This window comes from Prionailurus viverrinus, chromosome C1 (assembly GCF_022837055.1).
Source record: "Prionailurus viverrinus isolate Anna chromosome C1, UM_Priviv_1.0, whole genome shotgun sequence".
Classification (NCBI taxonomy): Eukaryota; Metazoa; Chordata; class Mammalia; order Carnivora; family Felidae; genus Prionailurus; species Prionailurus viverrinus.
In genome coordinates, this window is record NC_062568.1 from 197,292,824 (window position 1) to 197,313,692 (window position 20,869).

Consider the following 20,869-nt stretch of genomic DNA (forward strand, 5'->3'; position numbering starts at 1 on the left):
TTGGCTTCTGCAGTTCCCCTTTGATTTTAGGCAGAAAGGATGTCAGTCATTACTATTAAACTTTAGGATAAGATTCTCAAAAGGGTGATGAAGGCTGGGATGGATTCTGCAGAGCATAACTGAGTAACAGCGACTTTTAGGACATAATTCAGGAAATTATTGAGACTCTTTTATTTTTGTCACCACCTAATCATACAATTTATTTTCTAAGTATATGCCTATTCTTTTCTATATTTTGTTTTCAGGCCCTTCAGCCTTTTCTGTCTTTAATCTTTCTCTCCTTTTTTTTTTTTTTTTTTTTTTTTTTTTTACTATTTTATAGCTAATCTTCTGTAATCTAGTAATTTCCTTTTTGCAGGGCCTTTAACCCTTTGTACTTAGTAGTACAATAGTATGACTACTACTAGGAGGAGTAAGAGTAACAGAGTTCTGCAAATGAGGTGTATCTTCACTCCTGTATTGGTACAACCATCTCAGTAACTTAAAATAACAGTGTCATTGTTTTTGCCTACTCTTTCCAGACATCTAAAAGCCTCACTTTGTCTAGTTCCAGTCCTTCTAGAATGGGTACCTCTTCCACCAGGGCTTTTGGTTTCATTAATCACTTCTAAATTACTTCCACTTCTAGCTTGACCCAGATTTTAGTTTTTATTAGGGACTTTTCCTTCTGACTTATTATTGAAAGTTTTCAAAGCTTTATTTTCACATTTTTGGTAATGTATGGATGATTTTATTTTTTAATAATCACATATCTTGTAGTAAGGTAATGGGTAAGTAATGTTAAAACCTAAGAAGCTGAAGTTTACCAAGGAAACTATCACCATAGTGATTCAAATAAAACTTTTTATTTCCTATTATTTCATGTAATTTTGAAGGTATTTTGAAGGTGTTTGATATGCTGTTTAAAACTTTTCATGTATACATTTAGAATTCTGTGTTTTGTGTAGAATGTGAAATTCTTCTAAATTTCTTTTGTATTAATTATACATAGTTGTTACTCTTTTTGTATTGTTATTTTGCCTTTGGCTTATCTGTATCTAATTTTATCTCCAAGGACCCTGAATGATCAGTCTTGGGTATTTTTTCTGAAGTTCTCTGGACAATTTTTCAGATAGATCACATTGAAATATTAAATAAGATACTTTAAAAAATAAAGTGAAATAACTGAGTCATTTTTATCCAGAGGAGCAGTGAAAGTTAACAAAACCAAACTGAGAGACCATAACAAGTTCTAAAATACACATTTATATAATGGTAAGCATGAGGGAACTCGGTGAGTTCATGAAGCAGGAAGTGTTTGACCTTAAATTGTTGAATTTTTTAGATTGAGATCAGTCGTCCTGAGTTTGGGATGGTTGTGGGGTATCTGGTTCTCTTCTTCCTTGCAGTGTGACAGCTATGAAATTCGCCCTGGTAAACACCTTGGAGTGTGCATTTCTGTGGCAAACAACAGGCTTTTTGTTGGATCAATTCCGAAGAATAAGACTAAGGAAAACATTCTGGAAGAATTCAGTAAAGTCACAGGTAAAACAAAAATGTATTTAGTATAAGTTAGTTTTGGGACGTCTGTGGTACTATTTATAAGTACAAAAAAAAAAGGTGTATATTAATCTAAAAATTCAAACAATTCTTCAATGTTTAAGTTGCCTCCTTTCTACTTTGCAGTGGTTTGGACTGTGTTCCCTCTCATCCTTAATTTCTTGGAATGACCCCTTCACTTCTGTGCCTTAGCTTTTGCCATAGTCTTGCCCTGAAGGCTTCCCAACATTAAGTGTGCTTCAGGGCCAAGAGGGTGAGAGTTCTTATCCTTCCTGTTGCCTTGTCTAAATCAGATTTTGGAAAATTTCTGATTCTAAATCCATGGAATTGAGAAGTTTGTTGAACATCACAGGTCTATATACATTTATAACTGAAACAAAATTTAACAAAACTGTTAATTTCACTTTTTATGCATGATTTAGCATGGTATTTCCTGTTCCTTTTTTTTTTTTTTTTTTTTTTTTAATGTGGGTAGGGATATACTGTTGCTGGCTATGGTTTAAGAAAACATTGATTTAGACCATTACTTCCCCTCATAAAAACCATGTTTTTGTCTTCCAGATATATTATCCTTTCTCCTTCCTTGATGCTGTCATCTATTGCTCTTCTGGTTTCAGTCTTTCATTAATTGGAGATTGCTGTGGCTCGTAGTGTTTCTCTTCTGCCCTAAAATGACTTATTTGTAGTACCTTTAACATGTATATCGATGAACTGTCCAATCCCCTAGCCTCCTAGTTTAATGACCACCTCATCCCCAGTTCTTTACCTCAGCTCCCCCACATCCAGATCACATTCTGGATCTTGCCACCAGAAATTCTCCCCACTCCAAAATCTTGATTTCTAGCATTCCGCTTTGTAACCACTGCCACCGCCTGTCACAGTTGTGTTGGTTACGTACCCCTAATGGTGTAGTTCTTTGACCTCATCACTTTGTTAGTTTTCTGGCTTCTTACCCATTTAGTCATTCCTTCAGCAAGTGTTGATATCTAGTGCCTGTTAAGTGGTGGCATTGTGCTATTTGCTGGGATACAGTGGTGAATAAGGTGTATTATCTGCCCTTGTAGAGTTTATACTCTGGGAAAGGAGATAAGACAAAAAAATTAAAGAAATATTTATACATTGGGGTAAGCAGTAAGCACTGAGAAGAGGGAGATGATACCTAGCTAGAGAATAGCTACTATCCTTGCTTTGATGGTTATGGAAGTCTTTTCTGATAAGATGACATTTCAACCAAGACCCAACGAATGAGGAGGATGTAGCATTCAAAGAGCAAAGGGATGTGCGTTCCAAGAGAGCAACACATACCACAGCTCCAAGGCAAGAGAGAAGTTGGTGTATTAAAGTAACTGAGAGAAGGCCAGCGTTCTTCAAATTACTGTAGAATTAAGGGTAGAATTGTATGAGATGCCACAGGGGGCTTTTGTGGACCATGTAAGGAGTTTAGATTCTTTGTGTAATGAGAAGGTATTTGGAGGTCTCAAGCAGGGAGTAATGTCTGTTTCATGCTAATAGAATATTATCTCTGCTGCCGTGTGGATAATGGTTTAGAGGGGCTTAAGAGGAGAAGCTAATTAATTAGTTGAGGCTGTCATGGTAGTTAAGATAGAAGATTGGACTAGGATAATAGCCATGAAGGTGGAAAGAGGTAGATGGGCTCAGAATTGGGTAGGGGAGTACAGGAGGTAAAGGAAGAAATCAAGAATGAGTCCTCAATTTCTGTCTTGAGAACCAGGAGATGGGACTGTTTGTTAGAGAAGTAGAGAAGACAGATTTAGGGAGCGGTGACTGCGGTTTTGGACATGTTAAATTCGAAATGTCTTTAAGTCTGGGCTAGAACCAAAACCTAAGCATTCTTAAGGATGTAGATAGCTTTTAAAAGTACAAAGTAGCCGATACTACCTAGAAAGAACATATGTGGAAAGATGAGAACACAAGACAGTAATATTTAGCAGTCATTTTCATTCTTGGCAAAAACCTTAATTTTTAAGTTAGATCCAAGGATGATTTTTGGTAATGAGTATTTGTTGCATGTAAGTTCTCTTGGGTTTATGTTAATAATTTGGGTTTTAAGTTCCTTGGTAGTGTTTTCATAAATTACAAGGTCACGTTATATCAAACACTCCAACACTATAGAATGTTATACGTCAGCATACAGTGGTTGGACCTGTTGTTTATGGCTGTACCCTCAGGACCCTGAAAAATTAAAAGGGAACATAAAATACTGTGTCAAAACCCATATCTAACAATGCTGATTTAATCGTGTACTAGGTAATTAGGGAACCCTTTTGAGGCTTCTTCAATATTTTTTGCTCTTCGGCAAATGGATTTAGGTCTGCCTAATCGCTAGATGTGTGGTGGATGCTTTTGGCTTATATATCTGGCTGTTGGTTTAACAGAGGGTTTGGTGGACGTTATTCTCTATCATCAACCCGATGACAAAAAGAAGAATCGGGGGTTCTGCTTCCTTGAATATGAGGATCACAAGTCAGCAGCACAAGCCAGACGCCGGCTGATGAGTGGAAAAGTAAAAGTATGGGGAAATGTAGTTACAGTTGAATGGGCTGACCCTGTGGAAGAACCAGATCCAGAAGTCATGGCTAAGGTAAATGCAGTTGCTTGGGATGGGGGTGAGATTATCATTTAAATTTTGTACTTAGAATAAAGCTCAATTTTTAAAGGTTTTATGATAAATATAGATTGTAGCGCTTGATCTTAATTATTTAGGCAAGGACCTGCTTTAATACCAAACTTAACATCCTGTCTTGGTATCCAGAAGTTTCTTTTAATCCTCCCTTTTCCCAGAGATTAAATGTGCAAAGGAACTGAAATGAAATCCCTTTAAGTATTTTCATACACACTGAGAATTTGTTTAGTGCTAGGCACTAGGAGGGATACAGAGGTTTATAAAAGACCAGGACTTGTTGAATAAAGTAATGTTTTGGAGATTATGAATTGTAATCTTCATTGACCATACTATGACTTTTTTCATTTAATGGTCAAGCTCCCTTAGAGTATTGTCTCCAAGAAGAAAGACAAAGGGTTACCATGTTTGCTGTTACGTGATAGTGGCAAAATATGCATGGCAAGTCCTGTGGCAGGCCCTTGCTTTCCTCCTGAATCTTATACTTGCATTGCTGCGATCTTTGCCTGGTAAATAATGGTGCCATGAGATCTGATGGTTAGACTTTCTTTTGGGTGACTCCAGGGATTGAAGGGACACATCAGAGTGGCATCTCTGCTGGTTCTAGTGAGTTTTTGTGTATTTTGGTGTGTCTCTTCCCTTCTTGGTAATAAGGCAGCAACTCTTTGATGGCCAGAAATTAGTGGTTGAATTCTTTTAGACTAAGAAGTCTTTCTTTAAAGGTTTTTTTTTTCCCAGGTTCTGAGCAAGTAGTCTTCACTCTAACTAGTTTGAAGGAGAGCCAGCCCCAGTTTTTACTAGTATGATCAAGTTTTTGTAGGCACAGACCTCTTTGGATTAAGAGAAGATCCAGGCTTTCAGATGTGCTGCTCAGTATCTTTTTCCCATTTCTTGAATAGATTTGTGTTAAGGAAGGGACGGGGAATTTAAATAGCTCTGATTTTTTATTTTTATTTTTTACTAACATTTTAATTCCATTTGTTTATTCTAATGCAATTTGACTTTGGGCAAGCTACTGAACTTGGATGTTCTCTGTTTTACTGGAATTGGAGAAGTCTCTTAAGAACCCTTACAACTTTGACTGCCTTGTAGAAACAGTATAGTTTGTATTACCTTTTCTATAAAAACGTGTTTAAAATAGCATGTGTAATGTGTAATATATCTACACATTATAAGAGGTGAATAAAATTCCCAGAGAATGTAAGTGTAGCTGGTAATTTGCTCATCAACACTTTTCACATACCTCTTGTAACCTTTCAGATTGAAATTCATCCTAAACTTTTTTCTGTAGGGTTAGAAAACGTCAACATTTTATGCGAGGAAATATTCTTCCGAGGTCATAAACAAGTTTCAGAAAGAAAGGGAGGCCTCAATAAACTTGAATAATACTTATTGAATAAATTTGATCGAATGATATTGATTTCTTTATTGTTTTCTAAGTTCCACCAGGGGGGTCCTACCCTAAAGAGTAAAAGCTTCTGGTATTACTTCATTCTATCAGTGTTGTAATTCATTGAAGATATTTTGTCACCTTGGGTCAGTTTTATAATAAATCAAAACCTAAGAGCCTAAATGTATTTTTCTTAAAGGGACTTTGTTCCTTTGGAACGTTTTAAACAAAGTTTCAACAAATAATTTTTATGTAGTATGTTGTGGTTTCATCTCCAAAAAGAATAAAAGATCTATGTTGAATTTTTTTTAGAAAAGTAAACCAACAGAGGCCTGCATAACGTAGAGTTTGACCTCTGTGACAACACTGCAAAAATAAAGGGGGTGGAGGTGAATGAAAGTGGACGATGTTAGGTTTTTTCACCTTGAATTAATACCTTTCCTCAGATAATTTTTATTCATACAGCCCTTTATCTAAGGTAACAACTTACTCAGTGAGTGTGTTAATTTTTTTCTTTGAATAGGTAATACAGTTCCTTAGTTCAAAAATCAAAATTATGAAGAAAGGTATAGTCAAAGAAGTCCCACTTCTACTTAATCCCATCTATCATATCCCCTGTCCCTGATACACACCCAGTTTTAGTAGTCTCTGGTTTATTCTTTTAGAGGTTCTTTCCTGACTTTACATGATGGTTACAGGTAACCTACTATATTCACTGATCTATATTTGCTTTATTCACTATCCTATTTCATCAGCTCTAAGGAAGTGTACCATTATTATGCATACCACTAAAAAATTATTAAATGTTGCCAATTAAATTATGACATAGTGCTTGCATGTCACATCGACTATAAGTTGGATCCCTATTTCGGAGCTGGAAAAAAGGGAAAAAATGTCTTGCCAAAAGTGTGTCCTGTTAGTCTCTTCATATCTACTCTTAGAACTCTTCCTCATTTTTTATGGTTACATAATAGTTCCATTCTGTGGATTATACTGTGCTGTGTTCAGCCAACTAGACATTGGGTTGTTTCTAATGTTTTATTATTACAATGCTATGATGAATGAGCTTGTATCTTGTTAGTTGATACAAGTTCACATATGCCTGTAGAATAGATTCTCAGAGATAAAATTGTGGGCCAAAGAGTAAATGCATCTGTAATTATTAAGATACTGCTATATTCCCCTGGTACTGTTTTACTCACGCACCAGCAAAATACAAGAGGCCCATTTTCCTCATCGTTGTTAAAATAGTGTATGATCTTATTTTGGATTTTGCCAGTCTGGTAAATGATATATCTCAAAACCATTGTGATTGCTTCTCTTCCTATGCATGGGCTTAAGTTTTTAATATGATGAGGGCCATTTGTGTTTCTTTATATGAACCATGTATTTGTGAATTATGCGTATCTTTTTGTTTCCATTGAGCTTTTTTTTTTTTTTTTTCCTTTTCCTGGAGCTCTGATACTAAAAAAGAAAGGTGAACTCTAATATAAGTCATTTGTCTTTTGGCTCCATTTCTGGTATTTTTTGCCATATGAAAGTCACTTATTTCTAGTAGTTGAATTTTATCACTCCTTTATGTAATAGATTTTAAATCACAGAGCCTTCCTTAGAGCAATGTTTACATAAAGGAATTACCCTTATTTTCTTCTAATATTTTTCAGTCTCTCCCCATCCCCACCCCTGTCCACCCCTTTGGAAGTTTTTGATCTATTTGGGGTTTATCCTGGTATATATAGTGTGAGGTATAAATCCAACTTTTTTTTGTTAAGTTTTTATTTTTAAGTAACTTTACACCCAGCATGTGGCGTGAACTTATAATCCTGAGATCAGCAGTTGCATGTTCCACTGAGCCAGTCAGGCGCCCCCCCAACTTTTATTTTTACCCAGATGAACACTAGACTGTTTCAGTGATTTAAGAGTTATAATTTGTTATATGTGGTAGGGCTAGTCTCTAAATTTTGTTCTTTTGTTCTTTTTTTCCCCCCTATTTCTTGTTTGTTTTTTCATATGAACTTTGGAATCTGCTCACTCAGTTCTAGGGGGGAAAGCCCCAAAACATACTGTTTTAGAGGGTGTTGAGGGACGATGTTAAATTCTTGAATCAACCTAGCAATTATGTGTTGGTTCCTTGAGGGTTCTGTTCACAGTGTTAGGGATTTTAATGGCAGGGCAAGAGAAGGACCCAATAATCTATATAAATTGGTAACTGACAATAATTTTCTTGGTAGTTTTCATACTTTCTGTGATGTACTTTTAATATTTAATGTTTTTGAAAAGGCAAGGTTGCCGTGAGGATAGGAAGAAATACTTTTAGTGTAAGACTTCAGCTAAAATTAAGTAGCCAGTGCCAATTTTGTGTATTTGTTGTATTAGGTGAAAGTTTTATTTGTGAGAAACTTGGCTACTACAGTGACAGAAGAAATATTGGAAAAGTCATTTTCTGAATTTGGAAAACTCGAAAGAGTGAAGAAGTTGAAAGATTATGCATTCGTTCATTTTGAAGACAGAGGAGCAGCTGTTAAGGTAGAGATTTTGAAATTTTGCATCTTGATATTCGAATTTTGTTGTTGAAACTTGCTAAGCCCATAAAATGACTTTAAAAACTGAAATAAAATTGGTTTTCAGCTTTTGCCGAGCTCTGGAACTATCTTTTAATTATCTGAAGTGGTAATAGTTTAACAGGTAAGACTTCATATTTCAAAGCCTGATTATTACTAACTGGGTTTGTGATTTCAGGCAAGTATTTTTAATCTCTGTATTGTTTTTGTAAACCTAGGGTTTGATAGCGTGATGCCTTGGAAATATTACAAGGTATATTAATTAGCTGTTGTAAATGGTAAAACAGGTAATGAATGTACTATAACTACTCTGTGGATTTATGAAGGAACCTGAGCCTTGTACATGACTTCACACACAGTACAGCATATTTAATTCAGCAGATGTGTTCTGAGAGAATGGTTAGTTCCTTTTTTTTTTTTTCTTAATGTTTATTTATTTTGAGAGAAAGAGACAGATTATAAGTGGAGGAGGAACAGAGAGAGAGACCCAGAATCCAAAGCAGGCTCCAGGCTCTAAGCTGTCAGCACAGAGCCCAGCACAGGGCTGGAATTCACAAACTGTGAGATCATCACCTGAGCTGAAGTCAGACGCTTAACTGACTGAACCACCCAGGCACCCCTTTAGTCTTGCCTTTCTTCAGTCATTTTAGAATTCTAATAGTATTAACTGCTTTTGCTGGTTTCAGTAGTTGTTAGAGATATTTCTTGCATGTAATAGTTGATTTGATGATAGTAATGAAAATGGTGAAAAAAGTAGTTTCGTGTGGTGGCTATGACATCAAAGCTGAATACTCTGCTGTTTTTCTCTCATAATGGATCAGTATCATTTTTAATGTGTAAAATTTCTAGTTTCTTGTTCCTCTTGCCTTTCCTAGTGGGGGAAAGAAGACAAAACACTAAAAAAGATTTTTATGTATTTGGGGAATTACGTTCAAAATCCTCAGTGACTCATTCAGGCTTAGTTCTTTTCCTACATGTTCTGTTGGTGGAGTGGTGCCACCTCTAATTTGAGCAGTTTTTGTTTCCTGCCTAGGGTGTACTGCTTTAAAGTGTGCCTTATAGAATCTTTGACTCGTTAGAATTTATTAGTTTGCTGCTTTTTTTTTTTTTTTTTTATGTTTGTTTATTTTTGAGAGAGATCACGTGAACAGAGGAGGGGCAGAGAGAGGAGGGACAGAGGATCTGAAGCTGGTTCTGTGCTGACAGCAGAGAGACCCGTGCAGGGCTTGAACTCACAAATTGTGAGGTTGTGACCTGACCCGAGGTTGGATGCTCAACCAACTGAGCCACCCAGGCGCCCCTGTTGGTTTGCTTTTTGATGGAAACTAATTAATGAGATAGCACTGCTTATCAAATTCACAGTTTAGTACAGAATCTAATGCTTGGTTTCTGAAACTGCCAAAGGTATGAAACGGATAACATAAATTTATACCTTCTAAACACTCATTTTCATTCAGTCCTTATTAAATAAATAGTTGCCTCTAATTAAAAATAATCATAAAAATTGATTGGGTGGTTTGCCACATTACAAAATTTATCAGCATCTGGGAAGCTTTTGTAGACTTGACTTAGTTGCTTTAAGTGAAGGAGCCAAAAGCTAATGTGGTAAAGGGGAGAAATTAGCTTGTAGAGGAGGACTGATTTAGTCTTTGTTCAGATACTTTTTATCACTGAATGCTCCTTATAGATAGAGCATTTTATTCTGTTCAGAGAAGAAAAGGTTGTGTAAGAAAACAGAAAAGCTGTGGTGAGGAGGTGATACCTTGTTACTGAGTTACTTGAACTTTGATGTATGGCAGAGGCTGTTAGGTGGAACAGCGTAGATAAAGGACAGAGCATAGAATACTTATGGTTACTACTTCCCAGGTGAGTACTTGAGTCTTCATTAGTCCACGCCTGTTCTGGCCTCTGTGCTCTTAACTGTTCAGGGGAAGTATGTTTTAGGTGAAGTGTTGTGGGGGAAACCTAGGCAATTTTTGGTCAGTATCTTGTTCCGTTTAATTGACAACCGCATTCAGTAACGTCATTTGTCTTTAATATCTTTAAGATTTTTATGGAAGAGTAGTTTCAGATTTACATGTTGAATGCCATGTTTTTTATTTAAAAATTTGAATCCTGAAAAGTTTGTGTTAATACTGGTGCTTTTCCCAGATGTGGATTTGCTTCTTTGGTATGGCTCCACTTGGAGGGGTTAGTTATTTAGAATTAAGGAGCAGTGATAGGCAGCCCTCGAAGCCCCTTTACCTTTTTAAATATAATAGTAGGACATCAAGTTTGTTTTCAGTATAATTTGGCAGGGGGGCGGAGTGAGGGCAAAGGAACAGGGAGAGAGAGAATCCTAAGAAGGCTGTCATTGTAGAGCCTGATGCAGGGCTTGAACTCACAAACCATGAGATCATGACCTGAGCTGAAGTCAGACACTTAACCGACTGAGCCACCCACATTCTTTTGCCAGTTAAGATAGTTGTGAAATAAATTGCTTATTAATTGTATTAAGTGGCACAGACATGTTTTTGTAATTATGTTTTAAAGTATTAGTTTACTTGCAACATAAACTTGTTTTTGTAATTTTGTATAGGCCATGGATGAAATGAATGGCAAAGAAATAGAAGGGGAAGAAATTGAAATAGTCTTAGCCAAGCCACCAGACAAGAAAAGGAAAGAGCGCCAAGCTGCTAGACAGGCTTCCAGAAGCACTGCGTGAGTCTGCATTTTAATAAATACATCTCTGAACAAGGAATAACTTGGTAATAGAGATCAAGTTAATAAAAAATTTAGGATTGGTCTTGATGTAAGCTAATTGTTTTTTTCTTTTCTCCCTTCCTTCCGTTGCTAGGTATGAAGATTATTACTATCACCCTCCTCCTCGTATGCCACCTCCAATTAGAGGTCGGGGTCGTGGTGGGGGGAGAGGTGGATATGGCTACCCTCCAGATTACTATGGCTATGAAGATTACTATGATGATTACTATGGTTATGATTATCACGACTATCGTGGAGGCTATGAAGATCCCTACTACGGCTATGATGATGGCTATGCAGTAAGAGGAAGAGGAGGAGGAAGGGGAGGGCGAGGTGCTCCACCACCACCAAGGGGGCGGGGAGCACCACCTCCAAGAGGTAGAGCTGGCTATTCACAGAGGGGGGCACCTTTGGGACCACCAAGAGGCTCTAGGGGTGGCAGAGGGGGTCCTGCACAACAGCAGAGAGGCCGTGGTTCCCGTGGATCTCGGGGCAATCGTGGGGGCAATGTAGGAGGCAAGAGAAAGGCAGATGGGTACAACCAACCTGATTCCAAGCGCCGTCAGACCAACAACCAACAGAACTGGGGTTCCCAACCCATCGCTCAGCAGCCGCTTCAACAAGGTGGTGACTATTCTGGTAACTATGGTTACAATAATGACAACCAGGAATTTTATCAGGATACTTATGGGCAACAGTGGAAATAGACAAGTGAGGGCTTGAAAATGATATTGGCAAGATCCGATTGGCTCTAGATCTACATTCTTCAAAAAAAAAAAAATTGGCTTAACTGTTTCATCTTTAAGTAGCAGTTTGCTGCCATTTGTATTGGGCTGAAGAAATCACTATTGTATATATACTCAAGTCTTTTTATTTTTTTCCTCTTTTCATAAATGCTCTTGGACATTATTGGGCTTGCAGAGTTCCCTTATTCTGGGGGTTACAATGCTTTTATCGTTTCAGGCTTCATTTTAGTTTCAAAAACAAGCTGAGCACACTGTTAAATCATGATTTTGCAGAACCTTTGGTTTTGAACAGTTTCATTTTTTTTTGGATTTGGGATAGATTACATAGGAGTATGGAGTATGCTGTAAATAAAAATACAAGCTAGTGCTTTGTCTTAGTAGTTTTAAGAAATTAAAGCAAACAAATTTAAGTTTTCTTGTATTGAAAATAACCTATGATTGTATGTTTTGCATTCCTAGAAGTAGGTTAACTGTGTTTTTAAATTGTTATAACTTCACACCTTTTTGAAATCTGCCCTACAAAATTTGTTTGGCTTAAACGTCAAAGCCGTGACAATTTGTTCTTTGATGTGATTGTATTTCCAATTTCTTGTTCATGTAAGATTTCAATAAAACTAAAAAATCTATTCAAAACATTACCTATTTCAAATTCAATTGTGTCCTAAAACATTATTTTATTCGTAATCCTTGCGAGGAATATTGTTTTCAAATTATAACTGCCTATGTGAGTGATCAAATTCATGCAAAATTTCTTGTCTATTCCAATATGTACCGTGGCTATCAGACTGAGAATTAGTCTAAATTCTAGTATTTATTCCAAATAACACTTTATTGGTTGGTGTTCTCTCATAGTCTCTTCTAATTTTGAAATTTTATCCTTTATTTTTATAAAAACAGGTTCAAAGGCTTTTGAACATTCTTGCAGGCATTGGATAATTTGCGTTAAATAAAAATGGGGCTGGGGAAGCAGACTGCAATTTATTTTGACCCACATTCTTTCTATAAAGGATAATTTGTTGCCTGAAGAACTTACTTGCTGGATAAGTGAATGTATAACAGGAAAAAATGTTAGTACTGTGGCGTCAATTGCACTGCGGACTAAACATCAATTTTAGCGTACATGATTGTGACTATCACTTCAGTTACTGGTTTAGGAATATAATTTCCAATTGTAAATTTGCTTTGAGAAGCACTCATGCCTTTTAAGAGAGGCTTAAAAATACCCACTTCTGACTTTCTGTTAGTACCTCTTACTTTTATTTTATTTTTTTTTACTACCTTCCTGGCTAAAGTTTTTATTGGCCGAGTTATAACACCTATTTCCCTGTTTCCTTTAGAAATTCTGAATTATTGCAATGGCAGTTTTACTTGAGAATAAGAGGAACAAAAGAATCCCAACTTGACAGTGCAGAAAAGTCTGGATCACTTTCAAATTACCATAAAATTTACCCTTATGTTTTATTCTTAGGTGGGTCTAAAATGTCGTTAAATTATAAAAATAAGCCATTAGAGAATAATTAATTAAAATGGACACACCTTTACTATGTGTTTTGTTCCTGTTTGGTGTCTTTTATGACAGCAGTAGTAAATTTCAAAATCATAAGCCACTTAATATGAATGTGCTTAGATCATATTTTGGGTTTCATGGCTTCTCTTTTGACTTCAAATAAGAGAATACTTACTGATGAAAGTCTGTATTTCATTTCTCTTTAAAAGTACACTTATTATATAATTCAGTAAGTTAATAGGCCTTATTAATATTCCTTTTGTTTTTGGAAACTCATAAAGGAATTATATAGTCTGTTGTATTTTCAAATTAACATGGGTATCTGTTCGGTAAAGCTTAGATCTAGTTGTTTTTCTTATGCCCATGTATGCAAGTAAAGACACCAAACATTCTTTAAATGCTGCTTTTAAACTTTGAAAATACAATCTGTAGTTGTAGCAATAAGCCTAAATTAGACTTAAATATAATCCTGAATTTTCTTGGAAAGAAGAAAGCATTTACAAGTAAAACTTGAATTGTTTGTATTTTTTAAAAATTTGATGTTACCAGCTACAAAGTCGCTATGAAGAAAATTAGGAATGGGAAAAACAGTGATTCTGAAACAGATTAATTTATTTTGCTTCCCCTACCCATCCTAAAATATAAACCCTAGCAAAAACATAAGACTAAATAAAATTTGGGTCCCATGTCAAAATCCTTTCCTTTAATTGCAAATAATATTTTACTCTCATCTATTAAAATATGCCTGAGTTGTCCCTCGAATATTGCTTTATAGGGTTTTTGTAGCTATTTTATTCAATAGAAAAACACAACTTTTTGAGCATTAAATCTCATTTTAGAGCTTTTTCCCTTGTTGATGTCTTGTAAACTATTGCAGTAGCAGCAGAGAAAATAGATTAAGAGCTTAACTTTTCACAGAAATAAATCTAACCATCTAATCTATAAACCTCAAATACGTCCATTGAGGAGGTCTTTGTTTTAGATTTTCATTAGGTGTTTTATTTTAATGAATTTTTTTAATGAGTCCTGGGAAATTTCATTTCCTGCTCTTGTGCCATCTTTTTTGTTCCCCAACCTAATTCATTTGCTTTTACTTATGAGCCTGCTGCAGTAATGTGCGTTGGGAAATCTATTTATTTCATATTGAGGCCAACCTCTTCATAGGTACCCTCCTGAGACTGACATAAATATGCCCCTTCCCCATAATGGAATGCTAATTTTTATTTGATCACTCATTTATAGCAGTTGCTTAAATGTATGTATTTATATGATGGTGTTTTAATTTTTTAAAAGCAAAAAAGTTCTAATAAGTTGCCAGATTTCTAATAAATCCAAGTTTATTTGATCAATTGATATGGAAATTGAGTTACTATGGTTCTGTAGTTTTTTAAGCGAAAGTTCAGCATAATTGTTTTTCAGTTTTCTTAGTTACTGGGGTTATTCTGCATAAGAAAGCCCAATGCTTTCTGCTAGTAGACAATTTTTCTCTCATTTGACTTTGAAATCTGACTTAGGAGGTGAACCCTCTTTTTAAAAAGAACAGCATGCATCAAAATAAATTCTGTTTTAAATTCCAAAAGAGAAGAGACCTAAAATTCCATTCCTAGCATAAAGCCACATAATATTCTTGAAACTCATTACATCATTTGCCTCCTGCCCATTTGGATAATCATACCTATGTTTTATTAATTGTGTATTATTTGTAAAAACCAAAACCCTTCCAGTAAATACTTGCTATAAGGCTATTATTTGTCAATTATAAAGACTTTTACATATGGTAAAATTTGCAGTTTTGATTTTCCAAAGAGGATTTTGTTACATTGAGCTATCCAGTATTCTTAAAGAAAACCAACTGAAGTATGTGGAAGAAATTTTAATGTTAGTTTTGTCCCTTACCGTGTGGCATTTCTTAAGTGAGCAGCTAAGAAAAAGCCTTATAGAAAGAGTGCACTGGATTTATAAGTGTGTTTATGTTTCTCTAAGAATGGGAGCTTCTGTTAACTTAGTTCTGAGTAAGCCTGGGGATTGGGTGACTGACTAGAGAATTCAGAATGACAAATCCACTAACCAAGCATGTTTACTTTTGCACTAGAAGTTTGTGATTAGTTTTGATTTTTGAAATGCAAACACCAAGCCTTAAAAGTACTGCATATTTAATGTATTAGTCAGTAATTAATATTTGTATTTAATTTAAAGTGTAGTTACTGTTAATCTTTCTAGAATAGTTTTTTTTTTCTTTTTAAATATATATACATACGTATTTTTTATTTAGAGGTTACCAGAAGCTCTGGGTTTTTTGTTTTGTTTTTGTTTTTTAACCATTTTCAGATGTTATCCAGAAATCTGCAAGTGTACTTTTCCTGTTTTAACTCCTTCCTTTTATCACCTGACTATCAGGGAAGCGAGGTTGAGGCTGCCCTGACCTGACATGTCATGATGTCGACTTGCTAGGTGGGGTTCGCTGGGGACGATAACCAGTGGAATTGTTGGTAAGAAATTTTTTTTTCCTATTTTTTTTTTATCAGTAGTGGGGCATTAAGTGTGGGAGGATGCCCATATTTTATAAGTGGGCATTTATGTTGGCCTTGTAGACAAATAAGACATAATATTAAATAATTTTGTTCTTAATAGGAACATATAATAAGTACTTCATACTTTGTATTGTCAAATTATAGTTTAGCAGGAAAGGCCTGCAAGTATGAAGTAATGAAATACTCAGGGTATATTTTAAGTGATCGAAATAGACACCTTACAAGATAGACTCTAAAGTCTCTTAGACAATAAATTTGCTTTTATTTTACTGTGATTTCAATCCCTCTAATATCTTTATTATGTTTGCATTTTTATTGGGTAACTTAACACATAGTTCATCTTAAGAGATGTTTATTGCACGCTAATTTTAGTAAAAGTAGGAAGGTGTTGATAGAATGGAGGGTTTAATAAGCATTAGGAGAAATTATTTTTAAATCTTCCAGAAAATTTTAACATTGTAAAATGAAACTTAAAAGTTCTAGCAGTTTCATAAACGGCAGAGGGCTTGTTTTAAAGATACATTTGATATAATGACTTTGGGTCAAGAGGAAATTACATAGCTAAAATACTAGGACCTTGAACAGAGTGAAACCACAGATCTGTCAACAACTGTGTTTTGTCTGAAACCCAGGACAGCTGCTGGGATTAGTGGACACTGGTAGAATTTAGGAGTCCGTTTTTAGATGATTACTTAAGATTAAAATCTCTCATAATGGAGGATTCCATGATAGTAAAGTATAAATTAAGGAAATTACCTTTAATAACTAAGCATTTCTGACCATAACCCATAAAAAATAATTGTAATATGTCTGATTAAAAGTAATTATTCATGCCTGAAGAACCTCCCTAATATTCTTATGCCTTCTTTCTCAGTTGAGTGTATCAGTCTAGGAAGAATCTCTTAGATGTATGTTAAACGTTCTAGTGTCCTGAAATCTTGTCTGTAAGCTTGCTATAGATTACCTGTAAATCGCTACAATGAAATTGTACTTTAAAAATTGCAGTAATTGCATTATTTTGTTGAGGTACTTGTTTCTCTTTTGACATATTATATGTGTGTATCGGTGATAGAAAAGATAGAGATTGCACTAATAATGGTGCTCTTTGGAAAACTTGTTATAGTAAGTAGTAGGAACACTCAAGTAATTCTGAGGGGTTCATCTAAGTTAAGGAAAATGCAGTACAAACTCTAGTTAGCTTTTATATACTAACAGTAAAACACATTTCGTGGGGTCAGAAAAGTAGACATTACGGGAGAAGACTTAAATTCCTCAAATATAAACAAGGGCTTTCATTTTATGTAGTAACTTTGTTAGGATCCTGTGAACATTACTTTTCTTGATTTCTCATCTATGATGGTTGGACAAAAGGGACTTTTCTAGCTTGTTCAGTAACATAGGTAGAATTGTACTTTAATGAATCCAATTAAGATGTTTAGTACTATGTTATAAGGCTATTTATATAATTGAGCTGAAAGCTCCTGCAGACACTACATTGCTATATGCACACAGTAATATGAGAATATCAAAATAGGACCATTTGCAAGACCACTTAATCAGTTTAATAAAAATCGTGCTTTTGGTACAGTGTTCAGGTACCATAACTGTATTGGAATATTTGTACAATGTTAAATATTCTTAATAAAATCTAACATGTTCAAAATGTTGTGTTGGTGATTTTGGGTGGGGCGTGCTGATTTCAATTGTGGAAAACAGATTCAGTATTTCTATAATTGAGACTTTTGTGGTCAAATGGAGTTCCTGTCTTCAGATTCAGTACTAGATATTGGGCACCTTTTGAAGGAAGGTAGTGAAGGAGTGGGAAGAAGTAAAAATAAAAGGGCCGAAATTGAGGGGGTTATTAAAGTGTCAGGAAGTAGCTTTACTGGGGGGTTAGACCTGGGTCTACAGGTGTAAGATGGGAATGTTGGCTTTGGCATAACAGGCTGCCACTAACTTTTTCTGATGTAATTATGGCATTTGGAAATGATACCAGAAAACATACAGAGGTGGACAAAAGTAAACACTTAACGCAGTGTTTTCAGTAGGCATTTTATTCCCCTGGTGTTCTTGACCCCTTGACATAACATGTCAGCAGGTGAAGAAGTGGTGAGGGAATATTTCAGGAAGGCTGTGTTGGAGGGTTTAGATGCATCATTGGGAAATGTCTCCAGTATACAAGAAGTACCATATCAAGAGCTAATTCTTAAACTTTACGAGGATTTCTCTTTTAATACTGATCCCATTCTGTTGAGGAGAGCCCTAATACAGTACTTATTCTCATGAGTTCTTTCTACCAAAAGAGGTAGAAATTTTGCAACTCAGATGGAAATTTACTTGAAATAATGTGCTCATTTTTCTGCAGATACGTACCAGTAACAGCAAAAAAAAGATCTAGGAGGAAAGTGATAGAGACCTAATGATCTATAAACAAATTGAGTGAGAAACCCTTCACAGGGAGTATTCTGCCTTGTTTCTTTGAAATGAAGACTGTTAAATAAATGTGAGCTAATAGAGGGGAAAAAAAAGTGATTGCCCTATTGTTTTAATATAAGAAGAGTAGACAAAATACTTCCTCTAGGTCAGTATTTTCCAGAAAGATTTTATTGTTTTATTGTTTTTGTTTTCCTTTTGTCCAAAATCAACAGATCATTCACTGAGACAGGAAGGAATGTTCTAACAGAAAAGAATATTTAAACTTGGGCCGCTTTGAATGTTGACAGAGTTGGGGTTAGGATCGGCAGCTTACTGATTTATGGTGTGTTTTTTTCCAAAAATAAGAGACCTTGCTTTTGACAATGGATTTAGGCTTAGGCTCTTGGTATCTTTGGGCTCTACCTAAAGCCCTGAATTTATTTAGTTTATGTTTTAGAAATAATTAGATTTTATTAGATATTTTCAGTGGAGTGTATTATATTCACGTAGGGGACTATTTTCTGCCTATAGCTATGAAAAACACATTTCTATTGACTTACACTTGAAATTTGTGACTGAACTCAATCATGTATAGGCATTTCCTCAAAAACTAAGAAGCAAAAGTAGTGTTTTATTCAACTATTTACCTAAAATTCCCAAAGGGTGATTTTTAGGTCCGCCTAGCCATTTATTAGGAGGGCAGGAGCTTAAAATTAGTTACAAAATCGTACAACTCAAGTCATGCCTTTAAAGTAACAGGTTCGATCACTTTAAAATTATTTTCTACAAGGATAAAGGTGAGGACCTGTATTGTCAAGGATAGTGACATTGGGGCAAGGGGGGGGGGGGCGGGAAGGAGTTCAGCTTCAATTTTCAGTAAAAGGGAACATATTTCCTTAAATATGAAAATTTTCAGTAAAAGGGAACATATTTCCTTAAATATGAAAATTTTCAGTAAAAGGGAACATATTTCCTTAAATATGAAAATACTGCATTATCAAAGATTTCATATACTCTATCAATCAAGCACTGTTGAATAGAATTTGGAGACAAAAACATGCCTATACTTCCAATACTTGAGTCAGGAATCCTTTAAATCTGCACATATCGTTGTCTGGGTTTGTATGTAAGTAGATCAAACAGCAGTGAATATTGTTTAAAAAGCCATTACTGTTTTTGTCAGCTAAGTGGTTATTTTGAAGTATTTGTGTTTTATATTGATCAAAATATTATCAAAAATTGTTTTTGTTAAGCCTATTGATTATAAAGGGGTTTATATATTTTGGTGAATTGGTGTGGTCAGAGCAACTTGGGTATATTTCTGGCAAGTTATGATCTAACTAAATATTTTTGGTTAGATGTTTAACCAAACATGTTTAACATTGGCTGGTCATATTGAAACTTCCCATGCTTCCTGTTAAGCAGAACCTTACCAGGTTAATCATATTTAAGTATAACCTACATAGAGTTGGTGTGGAAAAATCTGATCTGTCTAAATACAACCAACAATTACTATTTTTATTAAAACTTCTTTTAAAGTAATGAGTAAGTATGTTAGTTGTAACATCGTTTCTATTTAACTTTTCAAAATATGAAAAAAGATAAATGAGACCATTTGTTGCATTTGTCAAAATAATATTGAAAAAGCTTGTGATTATTTTAATTTTCAAGTTAAAAACTGTTTAGGTCCCAATTCATCATTCAACAGTATTTCTCAAACTTCAGTGTGGGTGGAAATCCCTGGGGATTTTTTTTTTTTTAAATACATATTATAATTCAATGTATTTGCAGTGGGGTAGGAATTTGCATTTCTAACATGCTTCTAGGTGATGCCAGTGTCCCTGACTACACTTTGAGTAATAGATTATCTCACACCCCTCTGGGGATTCAGAGTAGACCTTAGTAGAAAAGATACCAGCAATAGATACTTGCAGTGGTTTGCAGGATCTGGTTGGTCCAGTTGGAAATTTAAAACTTTGGGAAAGGCCACCACATACATTAATAGTGTTCAAGATCCAGAGGAAAGTTTAGGAGCATAGTTTGCAAGAAAATGAAAGGAGTTTAGAAAAACAGGCTTTAATAAAGTTTTAAACAATTAATGGAAAATAACAATAGGAAAGAGCAAAAAAGATCAGGTCGCTAAGGACATGTCATGGCCTGTTTGTTTAGGAATTAGATCAGGAAGTGTGTTACAAGAGTCATGGAAGATAAAATAACTTCTGAAAGCTCAGAAAGGGAAAGCTGATAGGTTACTAAAAAATACCTGTGTGTTTTTATTTTTCTTGAGATTTCAGAACTTTGAAAGAAAAAACATGGTTAATATTCACTAATTAGATCAAAGTAAATCTAGAGTGGGCAGTGAAAAGCTAAAGCAGATTAAGGAAAATCCTTAAAGGTGACTTTAAAATCAGTTTATATGGATTAAGATCAACAGATGGGAAATGCTCGTGAAGAATAGAAATGGCAGGTATGTCTGTTTTTATATAAAGAGAGGCTAGAAGGTAGGTAGTCCCTGATAAATTTGGCAAAATAATTGGCTTTTTGACTCTCAAACTTTATTTTATTTTGAAAAATAAAAATACAGATGAAGTACAGAAAATAAATACTCTGCTGTTTCTTTTCCTTAGCCAAGCTTTTTTCTTCTTATGGTGGGTTAGTCATACTATGGTGTGAGTACTGTATACCAGGCACTGTGCTAAGGAATTGCTTGACGTTGTATATTATGTAACCAACAACCCTTTAAGGTAGGTGGTATTGTCCCCACTTTACATATGAGCAACTCAGCAATTGAGATTAA

At 35.1% G+C, this 20,869-nt stretch overlaps 1 protein-coding gene across 5 annotated transcripts in view; it reads left to right on the plus strand.

Annotated features, from left to right (window-relative positions):
• HNRNPR (heterogeneous nuclear ribonucleoprotein R) overlaps positions 1 to 12,254 on the plus strand; it is a 32,434-nt gene extending 20,180 nt beyond the window's left edge. For 3 of the 5 annotated variants that reach the window (XM_047869570.1, XM_047869568.1, XM_047869567.1), the window contains 5 exons: positions 1,389 to 1,524; positions 3,927 to 4,141; positions 7,947 to 8,096; positions 10,710 to 10,831; positions 10,968 to 12,254. In XM_047869570.1, coding sequence (XP_047725526.1) covers positions 1,389 to 1,524; positions 3,927 to 4,141; positions 7,947 to 8,096; positions 10,710 to 10,831; positions 10,968 to 11,580 — 1,236 coding nt within the window. In that variant the 3' untranslated portion in view covers positions 11,581 to 12,254. The remainder of the gene's footprint in view (positions 1 to 1,388; positions 1,525 to 3,926; positions 4,142 to 7,946; positions 8,097 to 10,709; positions 10,832 to 10,967) is intronic. The other 2 variants (XM_047869569.1, XM_047869571.1) reach the window with 1 other exon arrangement.
• The last annotated feature ends 8,615 nt before the right edge of the window (positions 12,255 to 20,869 follow it).